The sequence below is a fragment of the Protopterus annectens genome, chromosome 15.part0 (genome assembly GCF_019279795.1).
Source record: "Protopterus annectens isolate FY-2018-M chromosome 15.part0, PAN1.0, whole genome shotgun sequence".
NCBI lineage: Eukaryota > Metazoa > Chordata > Ceratodontiformes > Protopteridae > Protopterus > Protopterus annectens.
The window spans coordinates 403,296,631-403,322,122 of NC_056749.1; the positions used below are offsets into that span (position 1 = coordinate 403,296,631).

The following is a 25,492-nucleotide window of genomic DNA, read 5'->3' on the forward strand; positions in this document are numbered from 1 at the left end:
CTTCATGCTACTCAAGTCAGAAGTGACAAACTTCATGACACCCATGCAGACGGGAACTGAAAGTTCAACTGCTGAATCCCACACACTCGTGCATGAATCGTGCCATCCCATATAGAACCAATATGCTCTCATCCAAAAAAAGGAAGCCAATCTGGTGGTCCCCTGCCATAAACAAACTTTACAACAAAAGGAAGAAACTGTTGCAGAAAAGAGGAAACTCCCAGGATGCAAAAAACTCCCTTACCAGCCTCAGTAAGAAACTGAGATCCCTCATAAAATCCTCCAAAGCTAGTTACAAAAATAAAATTGCCAAAGATTCCAAAGACAACCACAAGGCATTCTATAACTATGTCAAGAATCTAAATGGCAATGCTCAGTTCTGCTCTGAGGTAAAACAGAATGGCATTAAATATACTAATCCCAAGGATATTGCCAATATCCTGGAAGATTGATTCAGTGCCAACTTCACCCCCCTCTCACCCCCCGAAATGGCCCATCTCAATACCGGAAGATTGCCAAATTCCGGTAATAACAGCCACACAGGTATAAAACGCACTCTCCAAAGCTAAAAATGCAGCATCCATGGGACCAGATGACATCCCGGGCTGTGTACTACATGAACTACAATATGAACTGGTACCTCACCTAACTGTCATGTTTAATCATAGCCTCACCTCAGGTTTTGTGCCCACTGAGTGGCGCACAGCTACAGTTATCCCACTCCACAATTGGGGATCCACCTTGGATCCTGGAAACTACAGTCTCATAAATCTGATGAGCTTTATCTGCAAGGCCATGGAGCGTATTATCATGGAACTTATAAAAAAGACATTGGCAACCTTCAAACACTGGACCCCGCCCAGTTTGGGTTCGTGAAGGGCCGATCTTGTCTCCTGAACCTGATTGACTTCTTCAAATCAGTATCCAGAGACATGGACAAGGATAAGGTGGCCCACACAGCCTATCTAGACCTTGCCAAGGCCTTTGACACCATACCCCACTCTGGAATCATAGATAAACCTACTAAGCTGGGCATTAATCCCTACGTCACCCAATGGGTTGCTAACTGGCTTACTGATAGAACCCACACTGTAAAAGTAGCCGACTCCAAATCCAGCTCCAGACAAGTGACAAGTGGAGTACCTCAAGGTTCAGTCCTGGGACCGCTCTTGTTTGGCATCTACTTCTCTGAAGTACAGGCCAACACTAAGGGACTCTGGCTAACAAAGTTCGCAGATGACTACAAACTGGGAGCCATTATTTAATCCCCAAATTATGTGGATACTCTACAAAAGGGCCTTACAGAAACAGATGCTTGGTGCCAGAGCCATGGGCTCAAGCTCAATGCCAAGAAATGTATAGTTATCCACTTTGGGGAAAAAACATGTACCCGTGAATTACCATATAGGTGGCAGTACACTAAACACTGAAAGTGTGATAAGAGACTTAGGGACACAGGTGAACAGTGGTCTCATCTTCGATAACCACATCACCACAACAGTCAGGAAATCCTTCTATGTGGCACATTCTCATCACTGAGGGCTTTTCATCCAGAAAAAAGGAGGTCATTATCCCACTGTACTCATCCCTCATTAAACCCATTATAGAATACAATGCCCTGTTTGGTATGTACCTCTCAAGACATCTGCAACAACTGGAAAGGCCGCAGAAATACATCCCTAAAAGAATCACAGGCCTAAAACAGATGCCCTATGCTGACTGCCTTAAAAAACTCCAGCTACACTCTGTCACATATCATCTACTCAGAGGCGATCTCTGCTTAACATACAAGGCCATGTCAAACCCAGAGCTGCTGGACATGCTACACTTAAAGAAATCCCAATCCCTCAGAGCCACATGCTCCAGGGATCTAAACCTTGTCATCACAATAAACAAAACATGCTGGAGGGATAGGTTCCTGACCCAGAGACTACCCAGACTCTGGAATAGATTGCCCATACATGTCAAGCAGAGTTCCTCTTTGGCCCTCTTTAAAAGGAACCTTGACGATTGGATGGGAGAAAGGAAATTCACCCCGGGGATCACATCAGTTCTCTCTGCTAGACAGGGGTCCAGTGAAGTAAACAGTGTGGGAAGAAATAGCCAGGGAATTGTTATGGCTAGGCTTGTATAGGCCCTAGGGCTGATAACCTAGTACCAACCTATGAACCTATGAACCTATTAACCTCTAATATAGAGGAAAATGAAAAGCAAAATGAGTAAAAACACCAAAGAGCCAAGAGGAAGTCTTCAAAGCAGTCCAAGGGTTTATTTAGGATAAATTCAATAAAAACATGATAAGCACTTTCGTCCCACTAAAACCTTTATTTATTTTATTTTATTTATTTCAGTTTGATGACCAGGGAAGTCCAATGGGCCAAGAAGAGCCCGTTTTCAGTGGAGACCCAGGGAAAAAACTTCAATGACAAATAAACAAGTAAATTACAAATAAATACAAGGCAGTGTGATTAGTTACATTAAGCTGAGAATACAGTGTAATACAACTTGCAAGGAACTTCATTATATAATGTCACCATTTAACATAATATATTTAAAGCCAATTTCATCCAATCAGGCTTTATAATTTACACACACCTCTTTATGACCTGGCCAATAAAAATGGCCAACCTGAACACACCCACACAGGAAAAAGACAGTAAAGTAAACATCCAAATGTAAATGAACTACTTAAGCTTACCAAGCCTAAGAAATACAATAACCCAGTAAATAAATATAGTAAATAGTAAATAGGAGAATTTATCTTCTTATAGCCTTTTACTTAAGGAGATATTTTATACACTCGCCTTCATTTAGGACTGGCCAATAATAGGAATTGAGCCATAATTGCCAGATCAGTTCTGCTTTTTCTAAAAATAGTGGTCATGCCCCTCCCCTTTCAGAGATCTTCAGTGTTTCTAAAACAATGAACCTAAATTTGTGACCATAGTTGCTCATAATGTGTCTTGCTAGAGCGTTTGTCTGGAAATGTACTTTCACAAAACTACAGTTCACCAAGATTGTTGCTGGAAATGGCGATACAGTGTGGCTAAGGGAATATTGCACCCCTGCATAATTTACTGTAGTATATTTGCTTTTTTTTAATGCTTCAGTGATCTGTAGTTTCACAGAAATGCATTTCCAGAGAAACCAGACTAATGAAACTGAGTTTTGCTGAAGTGCTATTTCAATGGGTCAAAGTAGATATATATATATATATATATATATATATATATATATGTGTGTGTGTGTGTGTGTGTGTGTGTGTATATATATAATATATATGTGTGTGTGTGTGTGTATATATATATATATATATATATATATATATATATATATATATATATATATATACTATCTTCCATAATATTTTCCATTTTAGTTTCAAATCTCTTTTGTATTATTTCATAAAGATCTCATAATCATTATTATTCAATACTACTAGTCTCCAGTTTTTTAATTCTATTCTGTCTTCCTTTTCCATATGAAGTTAAGTATTCTACTATATAATTCTTTATGCATGAAGGTTTTATGTATAATTCTTTATACATAAAATCTTCATTTAACCATTTATTCAAAATCTTTCAAAAAAAATGTTTTTTTGATATTTCCTTTAATTTGTATACATTTCTTACCCTATTCCATCTGGCCTTGCAGCAAAATCTATATTGCCTTGTCCTAATACTTTATCTACCTCATTTAATGAAATCCACTTTCCCAACTTTTTTTCTGTTTTTTTTTTTTTTTTTTACTTTCCATGTTTTTTCACTCCTTTCTTTTTTCTTTAAATATTTCTTGTACATATTGAGCTACACTATTCTTAATTTTTCCTGAGTGCTTTCTATTTATCCTTTTCTATTTTTTATTTCTCTAATTACACTACTATCTTCCTTTACTAATCTGCTTAAGTAACTCAATATGTCTTCTCTTTTTCCTCGTAAAATAACAAGTTTTGTATTTATACTTGATTTCTCTAAGATAATTATTTTTCTTTGACAAAGTATTTTAGCACTGTGTTTTAAATCTTCCAGTGCATCATTACATGTTCTTTTATACTTTGCTTTCTCTGCTTTTCTAACAACATATTGCCACTATAAAAAATATTTGTCCTTAAATATCTGCTATTAAGACCATTTTTTCTAAAGTGTTCTCATAGTAATATGATCTTACCATAACTGTATTACTAGTCTCTTTCCTTCTTCATTCCATGCTTTCTCATTTGTCCTTTTTATTCTTTTGCCTATTTTTATATATTCTTTGTTTTCTTTTATCTCTAGCCATATTGCAAGATGATCAGAAAATTCTGCTTCAACTACCTCCTCTCCTCCTATAACTAAACCATCTGATACTATAAAATAATCTATTTCAGTTCTATACATACCTCTTTTGTAAATCCGTTACTTTTGTCCAGAGTTTTAACTTACCTCAGCTTATATCTTCTAACATTTTTTATATCATTTCTTTTTACACTTGCCTCTTAAATCACAATTAAAGTATCCTGTTATTTTAATATTCAAATGTATCACTATGTAGTCTACAAATTTGATTAAAAAAGCTTTTTCTTTCTTTATAGTTGGTATAACCATATAATATAATTCTATATACTTATTTCCATTTCAAATCTACAGTGGTTAATCTTCCCATTTTGCTAAAGTTACATCTAATATAGCTACTGTATTTCTATAGCTACAGTTATTCCAAAACATCTCTTATTTTCCAAATGCCAGATTATCTTTCCTCTCAATAGTTTCTCTGTTTATAATCTTTTTTCATTTGTTAAAAAATCTTGCATCTTCTAATATTATTACATCTACATCACATGTATTACACCACTCTGAAATCCATATTCTTCTTACTATATTGTAAAACTATTCACATTTACAGAAAGTGCTCTAAAATGCTCATGTTCCCTTTTCCTTACATTCATGGATTCATAAATACATAGCTAACTGCTTAGCTAACTTTTTTAATAGGGCCTTCTAAGCCTTACCAATTTCCCTCCCAAAGGTGAGAATCAAATTTTGTGCCTTGTATCTGTGAGTGAAACAGCTTAACCATTATGCCAACCCCAATTATTGGATGTATATATTTTTTTTCATCCATTTTTTATCCCTTTAAGTTTTGTGTTTCTTTTAACCTTTTACCAACATAATTCTTTTTTCTTTTAGTACCTCCCAATTTATGTATTCTTCATCACTTATTTTAGAACCTTCTTCGATGTCCACTTTGTTATTTTTTCTTTTCTAATTTTTGTTATATTTCTACTACTTGTAACATTTCTTCTCTTTTTCTTTGTCCTTACTCTTGTTTTCATTTTTGCAATTCATCCATAAATGTCCAGTTTTGTTACATTTATAGCATTTCATTTCACATTTGTTTGCATCATGTCCCATTTCCTCACAAATATAACATTTTCTTTTGTCACAGTTACTTATCAAATTTCCTTTGCTACCACAAAAAACATGTTTTGGGTTGTTCCAATATTTTATGACACCCCTATTCCCCTCCACATTTATCATGTTTGATCTATGTATATTTTTTCTCTTTCTATTTTGTAAAACAATATTAAAATCCCATCCACCAGCCCACAAACCCATTTTGTCATAAACCTTTACAATGTTCAGTACTTCTTTACATAAAGTTTTCTAATTTCCTTTCAAAGTCTCACTTTTAACTTGTTTGAAATTGTACATGGATTTTCTTTTTTGTTTCCCTGATAAATGTGTTTTTCACATAAAGATTTGAGGGGTTACAGTGCTTCTTGTTTCATATTCTGCAAGAAACTTTTCCATTGCAAAAAAAGTCTCAAATATAATTTCACAAAATGTCTGTTTGCTAATAAGAATAAATGTTACCTAAATGAGCTATTAAATTGTCCCAGACTTTACATGTGTTCATTGCTTTGTCTTCCTTACTTTAAACCTTTACCATGTACCTCTGTTTTCATTTTCTTCTGACTTCTTTCCTTTCTGTTACTCTCCTTTTGCCTAGTTTTATTTTATCTGCATATGTTTTCTTTTCCATCTCACCATTCTTCAGGATTGTCCCTGCATCCTCCTTTTGTATTGTCTCTCTAATGTCCCCTAAATAAACATCTCCTTCATTTCTAGCTCACTCTGCATCACCATTTCTTTACATAAATCATCCCACAACCCTACTAACTGGATGGTTGTAATTATACATCCAGCATTTGCTGACATCTCCAGTAAACAGATTTATTTGAAAAATCTCCTCAGAATCCTGCACACATTATCTGATCTCAATATTTGCTTTCTCCTCCATTTCTCTCACCACTCTATTATCCCCTTCTCCCTCCATGTGCCTTGTTGTTTTTCCAGGTGACCCCTGAGCCCAGATGGAAACAGGACGTTTCTCCTGAAAAATGATTTTTTATTGATATATACATTACATTATTTACATATTTACATTATTTACATCAGTTTAGAAATCTCAATACATTATAAACTTCAATTTAAGCACCACCCAGTCTTTTATCCACAACTAAAACATTTTTCCAAAATCTCTATCAAAGTCCATTTTCCATTCTATTTAATTTCATTTAGTCTCTCATTCCATATAATCCATGAAGAATAAAATATTACTCTGTCCATTTTCTTCACTTCTTCCTGTTTACATGCACCATAATAACCTAAAACAATAAGTGAGAAGTTCACTGAAAAAACAATCGGTAAAAACAAAATGAAAACTCCAGCAAAGCTAGAACTTCCACACTGAGTGACCTCCCAAACCTCTTGTATCAGAGACACATGAGATATATGCAAATAACCCTTATGAACATCAGGTGTTTCAGCTAACTGGCGATTCTGAATGCCCATGAATTGTTTTGTTACTTTAATGGACAATTTCAAGTCAATAAAGTCAAACCACACTAGCTGTGGATATGCATATTTCGGTCTTGTTATGACCTCATCAGCACAGCACAAGCAGAGTGTTTGACTAAGCATAAGAAACACAGGGCTGTTATACCCAGCCGATGTCCGTTATCATTAGGGTCACTGCAAAAATACCCCAAACAACAAACTAAAACAATAAGTGAGAAGGTCACTGAAAAACCAATCAGTAAAAACAAAATGAAAACTCCAGCAAAGTTAGAACTTCCACTGAGTGACTTCACAAACCTCTTGTATCAGAGACACATGGGATATATGCAAATGACCCTTATGAACATCAGGTGTTTCAGCTAATTATTGATTCTGAATGCCCATGACTTGTTTCATCATTTTAATGGACAATTTCAGGCCAATAAAGCCAAACACCACTAGCTGTGGATATGCATATTCCAGCCTTGTTATGACCCCGTCAGCACAGTACAAGCAGAGTGTTTGACTAAGCATAAGAAACACAGGGCTGTTATACCCAGCTGATGTCCATTATAATTAGGGTCACTGCAAAAATATCCCAAACAAACTAAAATAATAAGTGAGAAGGTTACTGAAAAAACAATCAGTAAAAACTCCAGCAAAGCTAGAACTTCCACTGAGTGACCTCTCAAACCTCTTGTATCAGAGGAACATGGGATATATGCAAATGACTCTTATGAACATCACGTGTTTCAGCTAATTGCCGATTCTGAATGACCTTGATTTGTTTTGTCATTTTAATGGACAGTTTCAGGCCAATAAAGCCAAACCCCACTAGCTTCAGATATGCATATTTTGGCCTTGTTATGACCTCGTCAGCACAGCACAAGCAGAGTGTTTGACTAAGCATAAGAAACACAGGCCTGTTATACCCAGCTGATGTCCACTATCATTAGGGTCACTGCAAAAATATCCCAAACAGCAAACTAAAATGATAAGTGAGAAGGTCACTGAAAAACCAATCAGTAAAAACAAAATGAAAACTCCAGCAAAGCTAGAACTTCCACTGAGTGACCTCCCAAACCTCTTGTATCAGAAGCACATGGTATATATGCAAATGACCCTTATGAACATCAGGTGTTTCAGCTAATTGGTAATTCTGAATGTGCATGACTTGTTTCATCATTTTAATGGACAATTTCAGGCCAATAAAGCCAAACCCGCTAGCTGTGGATATGCATATTACAGCCTTATTATGACCTCGTCAGCAGAGCACAAGTAGAGTGTTTGAGTAAGCATAAGAAACACAGGGCTGTTATACTCAGCTGATGTCCATTATCATTAGGGCCACTGCAAAAATATCCCAAACAACAAACTAAAATAATAAGTGAGAAGGTCACTGAAAAACCAATCAGTAAACACAAAATGAAAACTCAGCTAATTGGCAATTGTGAAATTGTCCATTAAAATGACATAACAAGTCATGGGCATTCAGAATCGCTGAAACACCTGATAAGAGTCATTTGCATATATCCCATGTGCCTCTGATACAAGAGGTTTGGGAGGCCACTCAGTGGATGCACCATAATAACCAAATTCTATTATGTCCATATTTATTTGTTCAAATTTTAGCAAACCATTCACCCTATTATCTTTACATATTTCTTTCCAAAAATTATCAACTCTTTCACATTTCAAAAACACATGCTCAATAGTCTTAAACAGTCTGCATTTATTACATATTCTATCCTGCTTTTTTTGTATGGCATATTTGCCTTAACCAGCAATTTTCTAATAGACAATCTCTGTAAAAAATCATTACATTCTTTAATCTTTTTATAGTTATTATATCTCATCGTTTTATTTTTTTTTTATCTAGTTCTAAATCTTTCCATGGAACAATACAATAAAATGTTTTCATAATACTTAAGTACCATTCCATTCTATTTTTTTCACATATATTCTTTTTTATTTTCCATAACACAGTTTTGTTTTGGTACTCTTTCATTTCTTCATTCACAATGCTTTTTCTTTGTTTTTTAACTTCCATTCCTTCCCTCAATTCTTTGTATTTATAATATAGTATTATTTCTATCAAGTTTTTATTTTCCTTTTAATATCTTATATAAAATCAAATATGCTGCATGTCCTATTCAGCTTATTAAACCCAAACCTTCTTGCTGTTCTTTCATATACAAAATCCTGCTTTTGACTGCATTCAGTATAGACCCCCATATAAAAGAGAATATAATCATCATTAATTCCTTTTCATACTTAATAGGAATTATATAGATGCTAGCAACATAAGCAAATGTTCCTATTGCCATGGTGTTCAACAAGTGTGCTTTTTTCTATATGAAAATCTATATGATTTCCAAAAATTAGTCATATCCTTTACTTCTTTGAGTATGTTATCACATTGTTGTTGTCTGTATTCATTTCTTCCAAATGTTATTCCAAATATAGCTATATATTTTTCACTGAACTCAACACCTCCTATCATACCTTCAAAACCAAATCCTTTACTTTTCTCCTTATTTATACTTAAACCATTTTTTTAATTTATACTTAATTTTTCATGTACATTTTCCATCCATATTTTATTTAACAATTAATACATCATCTGCATAATTATACATTATTGGCAATTGTACTTCCTTCATAATTTTGTATCCACCACTACTTGACATTTTATTAATTTCCTTCACTATTACATTCATAACTAATGAGAAAATTACACTACTAGCTGGGCAGTCCTGCTTTATTCCACATTCTATTTTTATTTCTTCTCCAATGCAGCCATTTACATCTAGTTTCACATAGTTCCTTTCATAAACAGATTTTATTACTTGCAATATTTTTGCTTACATTATATGCCTGCAAAATTCCCCATAATAATTTATATTGAATATTATCATAAGCTTTACTTATATCTCCTATCATAACCTTCATTTCTACATTTTTATTTATGATATCAATTATTTCTCTTATTATCCATAATAACTCTTGTCTTCTTTTTCCCTTTCTTCCAAATACATTTTGGTCATATATTATATCAATTTTTTTCTGTAACCTTTTTGTTATTATTCTCATAAAAATTTTATAATCTATATTATTCAGTGTTATAGGATTCCAATTTTTTTATATCCTCTTTATTTCCTTTTTTAAATATACATTTTATAACTCCTGTATATATCTCTTTCTCTTTAACTCCAGTTTCTAACCATTCATTCATAACTTCTATAAAATTATATTTTGCCACTCTTTCATTTCTTTATACATACCATATTCAATTCTGCCCAGTCCTGTTGCAGAATTCATGTTAATGTCTTTTAGAATTTCATTCAATTTGTTCATGGTTATTTTTTGTTCTAAATACTCATTATCTTCCTTATTTAATTTTTTACCTTTATAAATTTGTTTTATGTTTTCTTCTCACTTAACAAATAATTCCAATACATATTCTTTAATTATTTCATATATTCCTTCTTGCTGTTTTATTTGCTTACCTTCCTTATTTATCCTCCTTTTATTATTTTACTCAAATATGGTGCTACCTTTTTTCTTTCCTTGTAAACAATATTTTGATAATATAACAAGTTGTTCATTTTAATTAGATTTTATATATTTCTCTCTCTTTTTCATAAAATGAACTTTTCTTCTCTAATAAGTCTCTAAAGGTTTCTTGACTTAATATCTTATATCTCTCTTTTTCTTTTCTTTTCTTCCTTATAGACTCTAAAAATACTTTTTTTTATATTTTTCTTTAAAATTAAGCCACCAAACAGTCCAATTCTCATAAAACTCCCTCAGTCATATTTTTCAGTAATTCCACAAGTTCTTTTTTCTCTTCTAAATCTAATTCATTTTCATTAATTCTCTTTATTCCTTTTCCTATTCTTATATATTCTTCATTTTCCTGTACTTTAACCCATATTGCCACATGATCTGAAAATCCAGCATACTCATTCCTTTTTTATAACTTTTAAACTATCTGATATTAAAAATGATAAATTTCTGTCCTAATTTCATTCCTTTTATAGGTCCATTGGTTATTCTCCCATACACTTAACTTTCCACTTCTCATAATTTCTTTAGCGATTTTAACATCACAATTGCTCTTTTTTCCCTTAAATTACAATCACCCACCACTATAATGTCCATATTTATACAAACATATTTAAGAATATTTTAAGCATCATTTCTCTCTCTTTTTTGTTACATATGCATATGAAGCTATAATTCTATACACATATTTTTCAATCTCATGTCTATTACCATAGTGTGGCCTAGTTTCACTATGGTTACATCTAATATTTTAATGTTTTCTTGACATAATATACAATGCCCGAGCATGTTCCTTTCCCCATGTTCCAAACTACCACACCATTCCAAAGTTTTTCAGTTTGTGTTCTTTCTTCCTATGTTAATAACCTGATATCTTCTAAAACAATAATATGTGCATCTACTGCAGCACACCATTGTAATATACCTATTCTCCTTTTAAGATTTTTCATACTGTTCAAATTTAAACTAATATTTTCAGTATTTAAGAACAGTTAGTATAATAAGATGTTTATCCCATTCCGTTTTTATTTTCTTTAAACATTATGTTGTTGAATTTTCTTTTCCTTTCTTTAACTCTTTTCCCTATCAAATTATTTTTATTTCTTACTGTGCACCAATTAGCTTCTTCCTCACTTGGCTCCTCTGTTTCTTTTTCCTTGTTACTTTCTTTAACTTCATGTATAACCTCTTTATCAGTTACATCTTTTTGTACATTTTCTTGTAGAATACATTCTACTATCTCTTTATCCTTTATGACTTCATTTTCATTTTTTTATTTCACATTCTAACCATGAATGACCAGTATTGCCACATTTCTTTGCACTTTAAATCACATTTTTTGCATTATGCCCTACTTTACCACATAAATAACATCTTTTTTATCACAGTCTTTGATTAAATTATATTTTTTTCCACAAAAATAACAAGTTTTTGGTTGACCCCTGTATTTCACAAACCCCCTATTACCATGAAAATCAATAATACTAGGTATGTGAATAACATAATTTTCCATTTTCAGTATTATTCCACATTCACATCCCTCAGTCCATAGTCCTCTTTCATCATATATTTTTGTAGTGTCTGTTACTTCTTTACACAGAGTTAACAAATGTTATTTCAGTTCTTTTGCTTCAACTTCAGTTCTAAAATGGATCATTATTCTTTTTTTGTCTGTAAAAAGCTTGCACAACATATTCTGACCATGGATAAATATTTTTCTTTTGTTCATATGCACCCAAAAAAATTTGCATGGCCTGCCCATTCTCAAATATCAATTCACAAAAAGTCTCTTTATTAATTAAAATGAATGCTCTTTTGCTTTGACACACAGAGATGCTATGACAGAGTCCCAAACCTTATACCTGTCCAAATTTTCTTCTTTTTTTACAGTTCACACGTACTGTATACTTCTTTTTTGTTTCTATTTCTTTCTTCTTTGCATCTTTCCCCACAGTTTGTGCATACATTTTTGTCTCTTGAACTTTTTCTGGCACAGTCTCTTCTCCTCCTTTTTCTTCTTCTATTTTTTCCCATGATGTCACTCCATGAAATTGCTGTTCCACTTTCTGGTTCACTTTGGTTTACCATTTCTTCCAAATAATCATCCCACAACCCTCATGACTGGAGGGTTGTAATTATGGATTTCTCAGTGGTAACTGTCTCTCCTTCAAACAATCACCTCTGAAAGTTTTCCTCTGAATCCATCTCTGTTACAGCTACAATCTCCTTTTCTTCTGCACCCCACAGCATCAGAAAAAACTTCTGGCAGCAGTTTTACCATTTCAACTACATTTTCCTCAACTTTCACTTCATTTTCAGCCAAAGCTGAATCAGCCATATTTTCTTCCTGTTCCTCCTGCCTGCCTCCGAACCTGGACAGGAAACAGGAAGTTGGGATGTGTAACACACAAATCCTTCCCCTGACTACTAAGAGTAGGGGAAGTTCCTTGATACCCTGGCCAAATTTCCTGTAGCAGTATAAATACATCTCAGGTCTCCCCTGAAAATAATTTATTAGACTAGTGGGACTAATGCTGTCAACAAAGGATAAATAAAATAAAATACAAAGAATAAATTATTTTATGCTTGAAGATACAAGTTTTTATACTTTTGTTTAAAAGTAGTCCACCATGTTGTCCAGTTCAAATAAAATCTCTCATTGATAAATGGTCATTCCATAAAAATAATCTGTTCTGTTCCATATAATCTCTTTCTAAAACTTGCCTATTAAGTTTTTTTTTAATTCCTTTCCCTTCATGTATCAGATTCATATCCCAACCTACCTCCATCCATAAAGCCAAATTATCACTTATCCATGCTGCTTTATGCCCATATTGGACTACTTTTAATGAATCAGAAACTAAAAAGCAATCTATTTCTGTAGTAACTACTCGCCTTTTATAAGTATACCCTAGTTTAGGACAGAGCCTCAATTTACCATATAACCTCCCTGACAGTGTTAACATCATTATTAATTTTACCAGTACCATTTCTCGTATTAAAGTTGAAATCACCTATTAGAATTATATCCATGTTTATACAAACATACAGCTTTAAACTTTCAGATAAATCTGCTCACTGTCTTAAACATGTATGTGCATATACAACAATTAACCAAAACATTTTCTATATTACATCGTCAATACCCCAACAGATGTTCTTACTGAAAGTCCACAAAATGAATCCAATAAAATGTTCATCTGAGTTTTCTAATTTGTGTCAGGTGTCTATATCTAAGAGGCAGCATATGTCAACATTATTTTTTTAACAAAAGATATAATTAATCTTGGGCTCTATTAATTACACTAGGCACATTTAATGAATGTATAGATATACTTCCTCTTCCCTCCTTTGCAGTATTTTGATCCTTACCTTAACTTCCTTTCTTACACTCGTTTCCCTGTAATAGAATACTTAATGTCATTATCCTCAGTTATATCATTATCCAGCCCATTACCTGCAGTGACATCACCTTTGACCTCTTCTTTATCATCTTCATCTGTGGATCCTAAATTAATTTTGTATAACATCTTCTTCTTCTTCTACAATATCACCCTCTTTTATTTTCACTCCCATATCCACTTCTGCAGTACTATATATATCATCTAAAGAAAAAAGAGCAGGCTGCTCTACTACCTCCATTTCCAATACTGCAGGACAATCAAACCAAAAACGTTCTTCCTTTTAACATTTTCTATAGAAAGTTATAACATCAGAATTAGAATGGGTCCTTTCAGCACACTGCTGCCATTTCTTTTTGTCATAGTTCTGAATTAAATGTGGAAACAATTCACAATAAAATCATATTTTTAATTGCCCATAATAAAACACATAACTCTTTCTATCACCAATAGTTATACAGTTGGGAATGTAATTTATCTTAAAATCAGTGACTTTTAACACTTCCCAAAAGTATTCCATGGTTTTCCATCATCTTATACTTTACCAGTTTCAAAAATATCATGACATATTGCAGAAAAGATCATTTTCAAATCATTGCAGCTGATATCAGAAGTATGAAACTGTACCATTATTTGTTTTTTTAAATCACTACTCCCACTCATGGTCTAGCAACAGACTCTGAATCAACCCTAGACTGGATACTTGTAACCCATCCCCAAAACTACTCTAACTCAGGCACCCTACCAAATACAATAAGTGACCACCTTCCAGCATATACCTATAGGACTCACCGTCAAGCAATCAAAAGCACTTATATAGAACATCCAGGAATTTTGCCCACTTTGACCAAAATATGTTTATAAGTATCCTAAACTCCCAAAACTGGAACCCATTAAAAATAATCCCCTTAGATGAAGCCATTGACTATTTCAGCAGAGTCTTTTTAAATACCCTCAATAGCCTAGCTCCAATGCGTACTAAATGAACTAAAATCAATCATGCCCCCTGGTTAAAAAAACTAACCAAACAAACTAACTTTCTTAGAAACAAGGCATGGAAAATATGGCTGAAAGACAAAACAAAACAAAATGAACTCAACTACAAAGGACTCCGTAACAAATCCAAAAAGCTAGTGATACAAGATAAAAAAGGTTATTTTTCTGCTAAACTATCCACCTCATATAACAATCCCCAAAACTTTTGGAAGTCTGTCTCCTCGCTACTTAACCCAGGCACCATCCAAAACCCATCCCCTGCACCAAACAAAAGTCCACAAGAAATTTCCAAAGATTTTAATAGCCACTTCATCTCTACCATTCAAAAGCTACTCAGAGACTGCCCATCCACTTGAAACATACACTTCCCACCACTAACAAAACACTCCCCCTCCCCTACAGATTACTCTATTACACAACCAGCCACCTTCTTCACTATCCAACCTGTACTCACCTCGCTAATCTTGAAACTCCTAAAACAACTCAAACCTTGTTCAATGTCTGCTGATAATTTTCCCCCAGAAAATCTGCAACTAGCAGCTAGCTCAATAGCATATCCAGTTACCATTCTCATAAATCGCTCTCTCTCTGAATCCTATGTTCCTCTTCTATGGAAAAAATGTATCATTACCCCACTACACAAAGGGGGAAACTCCCATGATCATTCTAACTACCGTCTTATTTCTATACTCTCCCCACTATCAAAAATCTTGGAAAAATGTGTTCACTTACAACTACTTAAACACCTCTCAAATAATGCTCTTCTATCCCCTACCCAACATGGTTTCCAGCCAGGGCATAGCACCATTACTGCCCTGTTATCTTTCACAGACTGTGTCAACAAAGCCTTAGATGTAGGCCATCTGACCTCAGTAATCATACTAGACCTATCTAAGGCTTTCGACACAGTGCCACACACTAAGCTAGTAAACCAACTATCATGACTAGGTTGCTCCTCAAAATCCCTCAACTGGTTTACCTCTTACCTACAGAACAGGGAACAATCAGTAAGGTGGTTAAATGCACAATCCTATTACTAACCTAACAATATAGGAGTACCACAAGGATTCATTTTAGGTCCATTACATTTCAATATTTTCATCAATGACCTGCACAAATCCCCCAAAATCCAGAATCTCATCCAATATGCCGATGGTTCAACAGTGATATCTACCTCCAACAATTTCTCAGACCACCTCACAGTTACACAACAGGCTTTTACTTCTATTGAATCATGGCTTTATAATGCACAATTTATGCTAAACCCCAAAAAAACTAAACTTCTACTTTCTTCTACAAAATCACTTGACATTGACTTTAAAATCCTTGCTAAAAATGGCACAGAAATAGAACTAGTGAAAACAGCCAAACTACTATGTATAACAATAGATAAACTCACATACGAACCACACATCCTAACTAACATTTCAAACTAGGTAAACTATATCGCCACTTGGATAAAAATGCCAAAATAAAACTAGCCAGTACCCTAAACATCCCCTCCCTTCTATATGGTAGTGCCATTTTTATTAATCTGCACACAACCCTTAGTAATAAATTACAATCCTGTTACAACAAAATAGCCAAATTTGCCTCGGAAATACCACACTGTTCTCATCACTGCCATGCCATCACCAAGCTGCTAAAATGGCTAGAGTTTCCCCACCATCTACAATACACCCAACTAACCTTAGCCCACAAACTAATTTCTAAACCAAATGACTGCCCTGCCCTCAACTCAATCCTACAAACATATACCCCCACAAGAACACTAAGATCTTCCTGTAAACACATGCTTACTGTAACTAAACCCAGGAAACGAGCAGGACAATGTCTGTTCTCCCATACCATAGCTAGACTATGGACTAACCTTCCATCAGAAATCACCCAAACTGACCACCCAAAAACTTTTAAAGTAGCTCTAAAAACATATTATCTAAACAATCCATCCTGCACCTGCCTCAGGAGCAAACCACCTTAAAAAGTACATTTCACCAAATGCTTTGAAAAACCCAGTCTGCACATTTTACTAGTGTATTCCTACTATACAGGATACCAAAATCTTAACAAAGAAAGCAATGTTTCTTAGTCCATACCTTGTCTATTAATGTAACATTCATCCTATTGTAAGGATTTTTCTAGTTCAATTTAATGTAAATCCTAAGAAATGTAAATTGTAATATGTTTTTCTCCCTGTTATATCTGTAATACTTTCATTGTATTTTAAATAATGTCTTTCTTTTGTAATACTTGTGGAGCTTTTCTCTCCGGGCCTCCAATGAAAATGGGTCTCTGACCCAGTGGACTTTCCCGGTCAACAAATGTTAATAAATAAATAAATAAATAATTTTCCATGACTGGAAGAAAGATTTTCTATCATAAGTAACTAAAAAAAGTTCAGCCAGTTCCACATTTCCCATTCTAATATGTATAAAAGACCTAACATCTTTTATAGAAATACTTGTAGGGACAACAATATTATACCACACAGATTAGAAATGTATGGATTGTCCTTCCTTTCACTGGTAGTGAACTACTAGGCTTCCCACTTGCATGAAGTAATAGCTACAGATGACTCCCTTTTGGCTGTCACAATCTTCAGTAAGTTCTCATAGCAGAAGTGAAAGGCAAATTATCTGCCACTAAAGTCTCTTCTATTTTTTTTTTTGTACACCATCATGTGTTTCCATGTTCATGTTAGACGAACCTTGACTTATGCCCTCTGATATCCTCAAATGATGCACAGGAACTTCTGGAATGCATGACGGTTGAAGGGTGTGAGCATTATTATCCATTATTTGGCTCCTTCAAGCTGCAGCAACATCCGAGGGTTCAGACTTTTTTAACATTTTCAATAAAGTCTTTTCATGTAAAGTACTTCTTTGTTCTGCAGTAATTACAACAACCATCACAAATGTCTGCCATGCCTCCTATCCCCTCCTCATGAGTATGGTTAGTGGAATGCTGTGCAATATGGGTGAAATCTCAATTCCTTTGGAGATCAGTGGCCTCAGAGTTGATTACAATAGGTTGGTGGTATAGAGAGTGATATTCTTTGCAAGATGGTCAGGGCATTTTGCCCTAACCCTTTCCCCTTGTACTGACCACTGCACTCCCACCACAGAAATATATATATATATATATATATATATATATATATCTGGAGCATTTCTCCCTGGGCCTCCGCTAAAAACAGGCTCTGTGTGCATGTGTGCATATATATATATATATATATATATATATATATATATATATATATATATATATATATAGTGTGTATGTGCACACACACACACACACATATATATATATATATATATATATATATATATATTTGTGTCTATAATCTAGCCACCCATGGATCAGATATAATGGCATATACAGCTGATTTCTTAACAAAAATCTCCATGTCCCATTTCAAGATACAGTTATCTTCTGTAAGTATTACAACTCTCCAGAGCTGACTGAAAAAGTGTCAGATTTCATTGTTACTTTATCATGGAAACAGTCTGAATTAAACTTAAACAAGATCTGAACAGGAGCTGAACAAAAAATGACTCCTGTTTTGAAAGTGGATACATTTTGATATTATGCTTTTTGTATTTTTTCAGTCTGTTTTACATGCCTCTTTAACTGATTTCCAGGCATTGCACCATTTAAATAAGATTTATTTCAGTTGCCTAATCTATTAATATCTCCCATCTGTCTCTCTCTGTCTCTGTAAGGTCATTCTGACACACAATAAAATGTACTCTTTGGAAATCTCGGAGTTCTGCATGTCTTTACCTTATCAGTGTTTTGGCCTGAAGGCTATTAGCTCTCTACTCAAATTGCTTATGTAAAATATAAAATAAAGATATAGGCCTGCTTCAAAATGGCTGCATTTACAACCCTCTGCAAAGAGAATACTGCATTTATTTAAGATCTATTTTAATCAAACTATATTCATGTAAAGTCTATTTCAACAACCCTATATTTATGTAAGACATAAGATTTACAATAAGATAGCAATGGGGGGAAGCTGTTGTTTTGTACATATATCTGATCAGTTTCTGCAGTTACAAAATTATGAGTGCTCATTTTACCAGTAGCTCAAAATACTCTCAATTTTTCTTTGTTGGCTTGCATTGGATCTATTTAATATAAAATAGCTTAGAAAATTACAAATGCAGTATCTATTTATGTGGATTCCATCACTCACACATAGTTTTAAATTCATAATATTGTTATAGACTGTGTGTGTGTGTGTGTGTGTGTGTGTGTGTGTGTGTGTGTGTGTGTGTGTGTGTGTGTGTGTGTGTGTGTTTGAATAAGATAAAAAAAATCAACTCTTGTATTTATTTTCTAGCATATATTTTACTTACTGAACCAAAAGCTCCATATACTGTCCTTGGAAGCATCTTCAATAAACCAACACCTCCAAAAGAAACCCTCATGATGAAAGGTGATGGCATTCTTATCATGTGCTCTGACGGGTTCACCCTGCAAAACATAATAATTATGGTTAGTTTTACTAACAATCTGCCGTGCTTAAATAGAAGATTTTATCATCCAAAACATATCTTGCTTAGCTTAAACATAACATCTGTTGTCAATAATAAAGCAAGTTTGGTACCAATAATTACTAAAATCCTATAAAACAATCAAGAAATCAAAGGCTTTATGTGAATGGTGATATACAGATAGACAATGCCCTCATGTATATATTCACAATGTGTTTACATAACGATATCAATTAAAACTCATCTTTAATTTTGAAAAAAAGTTAAAATCAGTAAGCATCATATGTAATCATTGTTTACACAATAGTAGAATACAATTATGGTTTTATCCTTAGAAAGTCTTTTTTTTATTTTTCATATTATCCTTTCCTCCTAGTAGATGATGCCACCCTGATATATAGCTGTTTTTTATTGCTTAGAATCCACTTCATTTATAGTAAACATCACATATTTACTTAGTGTATGTTTATAGTTTCTGGTATATAACTAATGTTTTTCTTCCTGTGCTGCTCTTCATATATCAGTGGATTCTTCATAGTGTTTCTATTATACACATTCTTTATTAATTTTGTCCAAAATGTATTTTTCAAACATTTTGTTGCAATAGAATTTTATAGAGTTCTTGGTATACTTCAACTCACATGACCTATGTCATTGTAACAAGTGATTATTTCTGGAGTAACTATACTATTGGAAAGACTGAAGTGGTTCTCAAGAGCCTGGGCTTAAGTCCAAAAATTTTTTATTTTATTTATTTTTTTGTTTCCATCAACCTGTCATCAGCTATGCCCCTGGCCTCATTATTTGGACCAGAACCCTGCAAACAGAGACATCTTTAATGAAAGCAGTTGGAGGGAATGTGGAATGCTGACACAAGATCAGTGTGTCTTGATATGGCACCATTCTGTCAGCTACAAAGGGCTTTTTTTTAATGTGCTACCAACTGTTCCACCATTCTCAATGTGCATTACCTATGTACATGTCTCTGAACTAGTATCATTGGTCTCTACTAAAAACTGCTAGCCCACAGGTATAAATCCCACCCCTCTCTCCTGTATTAGGTGAGTTAGAAAAAATGCTTCTCATCTCTAGTACTCTGGCTGAAAAGTCAGTAATCAAGTTTGCTAATCAGATCCAAGGGACCAAATTCTAAGTCAGGACTCATCCTTGTAGATAACACAGTGAGTTATATGTAACATTTTTCAGTTGTGTTTGAGAATATACGTGTGACTGTCCTTCTTGACCAAAACAAATACAATCTTGTGAAGGCACAGCATTTGCACTGGGAAATATTAATATGCTTTGGCACATTCAGATTTCAGATGGTAGGAATATCAGTCATTTTGTCAACCAGAGATCAGGAGAACACTGTTTAAATCTGGTAGATGAACTATCACTTCACTGAATTTTGCACTAAAAATTGTAATCAAGGGATAAAACGAACTGCATTCATCACTGAGAAAGATGCATATTGTATTACTTTCTGTAAAGTAACTAATTCTGATATTACAAAACATCAAAGAAAAGAAACAAACCAAAAAAACAATGCAATTTTCACTGAAGAAGTGATGCAGTAGTGTGACCCATACTCAAGCGGCTGCCCTCAGCCCTAAAGAGCTTTCCAAACATTGTTAAACCTGGCCATACCCACTGACTGACTACTTCTACCAAACCCTATAGTAATATACAGTCTCAGGAGTTCAACTATAGAAAACTTCAACTTACTATTAAAGAACAAACCTTCCAGTATAATAAATCTCTGGTTCAGCATCCCTGCAGTATATGTAATTCCAAAATAGTTTAATTTATACAAAGTTGTAATAATTAGCAATAGAGAGCTCACAGGTTTAGATGACACCAGGTTAGGATAGTTAATGGCCTCCCTATCACAGTTAATGTTTCTTCACTATAGCAAAAAACCCTGGCAACTGCAATTATCCCCCATGTTGTTCTACCCATAAGAATAGATGAGATAATTTATGATACCTTTTGTCTAAATGCATTACAAGCCACGTGCTTGGAATGCTCTGCTAACCCCTTCCCTCTTCTTATAACTCTTCTGTTATCAATGTTCTCCACTCTTTCAAATAGCTGTGCTAGAAAATACATTTATATTAGACCAACTAATATGTATTTGTATATTATTCTCTAATTTTTCTGCATGCCCTGATATCTGGTACCCTACGTCTCCCCACCCCTGCTGCTCATAGTGTAAAAACATTACTTACCAGCCTTCCTCTGGAACCACCTTTAATTAATTCGGTAACACAATACTTTGCTTGTTCACCTACCCACATTTCCAACCCACCCCCAAATTATCTACAACTATGCTATCTAGGCACCACTTACCAAAGTCTAGGCCAATCATAAGACTCAGTTACATTAAACCAATATACTCCCTTCATCATCCCTTGTTCCTGTAATCCATGCAGTAGTCTCAACCCACAGCCACTACCCATGCCCTATAAAATTAGACACAATCCTACTTATACCATGTCTCAAAAATCACATTTATCTACTCACTAAAGTGCACGCATGAACATATAAACTATCCAACTTATTGCAGAGATACCACCACAGTGAAACCAAACAATCTCAATAAAGTACTAGCATCTACTTTTTTCTAATCACAGGGTGCTAATCCTACTGCTACACCTAACTTCTCTCCTCATTGAAAATCAGATCACAGAATATCATATGCTTCTTTATATTAACTATGTTACTTCCAACAACCATTTAAGTTACTTTAATAATACCAACCACACCTATAACCTCCACCCAATAGCTCAGCACTTGCATAGCATCTACCTTTTTAAGCCTATTTACAACTCTAATCTTTGATAAGACCACTCTGTTCCAAAGAAAAAGGTCTACTTATTCTTACTAAATCACAAAATCTGCCATGGATGCTCTTTTCTTCACCCATGTCTCCAAACCATGGAATACCCTCCCAGCTCAATAACAAACACACTTTCAAATTGAACCTTAAACCACTCCTAACTGAATCCCAGACTAGCTCGTGTATATCACCTGGATAGTGTCAGCAAGATATCTTTCTGCCCATACTATTCTCATAATCTCTTCTGTACATATACAGTATCTCACAGGTGCTCTACATTTACCCCCCCCCCAACCTACACTATCCACCTAAGGTGTCTCCACAAACCTTGTCTCTCCTACAGTTCTACTCTATAACTAGCACACCTTCCACACTGACTTTGCCTTATACTCCTCTCCTTCCTCTCCATTACCCTTCCTCCAGCATTCTCTCTCCGGTAAACACTGTCCTACACTCTTCTTCTTCCACCTCCATATAAACTTCTGTCATTTCCTACTTCCTTCCCTTCTTGACAGATCGTTATATTTTCTGCTTCATTACATAAGCTAAAACTTTCTCTCTCTACTAGTATATAATCTGATTTTTTCTTTAAAGAAGCTAACATACTCCCATGTAATATCACTATTGTGTATCACATGCATCCCTAAACATCTCTTTACCTTTCCTTAGAGTCTTCCAGTTCACCAATTACTCCTACTTTTGTGCAAGGGGATGATTGTTGCTGTTCTCCATTCATCCGGCACAAAGCCTGTTTGGGGGCTGATACTGAATAGCTTCTGTAAGGAGTCTGCCAAATCCTATTCAAGGCTGGCTAGTAGGCAGCCCACTATGTTATAAAACTCCATATAAATAGTGTTTTAAGCCTTGGATAGTGCCTTAAAGACTTGGGAGATTTGAAAGGAAGCTGTAGTTGCAGGTCTGTGATCTGGAAATATAGGAAGGGAGATGGGGGTGTATTTAGAGTTAAATTTGTCCTGTAGTACATTGTCTATGTCCTCTGGGACTAACTTTGTGATACCTCTTACTATTAGCTCTGCACAGTGCCTGGGTCTGACTTTGTGATAGCATTTACTATTAGTTCTGTGCAGTATCTGGATCAGACTTTGTGACATCACTTACTATTAGCTCTGCACAGAGCCTGGGTCTGACTTTGTGATAACACTTACTATTAGTTCTGTGCAGTGTCTGGATCAGACTTTGTGACATCACTTACTATTAGCTCTGCACAGTGCCTGGGTCTGACTTTGTGATAGCACTTACTATTAGTTCTGTGCAGTGTCTGGATCAGACTTTGTGACATCACTTCCTATTAGCTCTGTACAGTGCCTGGGTCTGACTTTGTGATAACACTTACTATTAGTTCTGTGCAGTGTCTGGATCAGACTTTGTGACATCACTTACTATTAGCTCTGCACAGTGCCTGGGTCTGACTTTGTGATAGCACTTACTATTAGTTCTGTGCAGTGTCTGGATCAGACTTTGTGACATCACTTCCTATTAGCTCTGTACAGTGCCTGGGTCTGACGTTGTGATAGCACTTACTATTAGCTCTGCACAGTGCCTGGGTCTGACATTGTGATACCACTTGCTATTAGTTCTGTGCAGTGCCTGGGTCTGACTTTGTGATAGCACTTACTATTAGCTCTGCACAGTGCCTGGGTCTGACTTTGTCATAGCACTTACTATTAGGTCTGCACAGTGCTTGGGTCTGACATTGTGATAGCACTTACAATTAGCTCTGCACAGTGCCTGGGTCTGACATTGTGACAGCACTTACTATTAGGTCTGCACAGTGCCTGGGTCTGACTTTGTGATACCTCTTACTATTAGCTCTGCACAGTGCCTGGGTCCGACTTTGTGATACCTCTTACTATTAGCTCTGCACAGTGCCTGGGTCTGACTTTGTGATAGCACTTACTATTAGTTCTGTGCAGTGCCTGGGTCTGACTTTGTGATAGCACTTATGATTAGCTTTGCACAGTGCCTGGGTCTGACTTTGTGATACCTCTTACTATTAGCTCTGCACAGTGCCTGGGTCTGACTTTGTGATAGCACTTACTATTAGTTCTGTGCAGTGTCTGGATCAGACTTTGTGACATCACTTACTATTAGCTCTGCACAGTGCCTGAGTCTGACCTTGTGATAGCACTTATTATTATCTCTCAACAGTGCCTGGGTCTGACTTTGTGACATCACTTACTATTAGTTCTGTGCAGTGTCTGGATCAGACTTTGTGACATCACTTACTATTAGCATTGCAGAGTGCCTGAGTCTGACCTTGTGATAGCACTTACTATTAGCTCTGCACAGTGCCTGGGTCTGACTTTGTGATACCTCTTATAATTAGCTCTGCACAGTGCCTGGGTCTGACTTTGTGACATCACTTACTATTATCTCTGCACAGTGCCTGGGTCTGACTTTGTGACATCACTTACTATTAGTTCTGTGCAGTGACTGTATCAGACTTTGTGACATAACTTACTATTAGCTTTGCACAGTGTCTGGGTCTGACTTTGTGATAACACTTACTATTAGTTCTGTGCAGTGTCTGGATCAGACTTTGTGACATCACTTACTATTAGCTCTGAACAATGCTGCACATTATTACTGAGGTTTCTAACACAAAGAAGTCTTTGTGGTTATTCTTCACCTGGTTTATAGGACGATACTAGGCTATTGGCCCGGTGGTGCATATAAGCCTAGCCAAGAATTTTGCCCATTTTCTCACAAAGTCAGCACCTGTTGGCACATCTCTCTCTTTCTTTGATTTGGTCAGGATCCAGAGTTCCCTGTTAAATTTATCAAGAGCATTTTTTAGTGTCTTGAGAGTTAAATTTATTTTTTTGTGCAATGAGTTTTTCCTTTTATTATAGAGCCTGTTCATATTTGGGTTCCACAACAGAAATGTATTCTTAATTTTGGCATTGTATTTACTTCAAAAAGGGACAGATGCATCTAAGCAGCTGTTTAATGTGGATAGAATTTGGTGGTAAAGGATTCTATATAAGCAGTGGTGACAACAGGTTGGAAGGGGATTTGGAATTTATTTAATGCCATCACTCAGATTTAACAGATTAGCTTTTGCATAATCTCTGAATACAAAGGTATTGGAAAATTCTTCTGGCTTCAGCCTTATGGTTAATATGACTGGTTGCTATGCTGATTTGACTAGAAAGGAAGAAACAATTGGTTCATAGGTGTGTACTAGGCTAATGGCCCTGGAGCCTTTACAAGCCTAGCCCATTGAAGTGCTCTGGCATCATGCAGCCCAACGTTAGTTCCCAGTGCCTCTATCAAATACAGCCACTGGAGTAATCCCCAGGATGAACTTTCTATTAGCCAGCCACTCATCAAGATTTCTCTTGTAGA

General features: G+C 35.1%; 1 protein-coding gene across 1 annotated transcript in view; it reads right to left on the reverse strand.

Annotated features, from left to right (window-relative positions):
* Positions 1-25,492, reverse strand: part of LOC122789709 (transmembrane protein 182-like) — a 271,039-nt gene that overhangs the window by 134,374 nt on the left and 111,173 nt on the right. Inside the window, exon 2 of the mRNA XM_044057142.1 lies at positions 19,147-19,264. Coding sequence (XP_043913077.1) covers positions 19,147-19,264 — 118 coding nt within the window. The remainder of the gene's footprint in view (positions 1-19,146; positions 19,265-25,492) is intronic.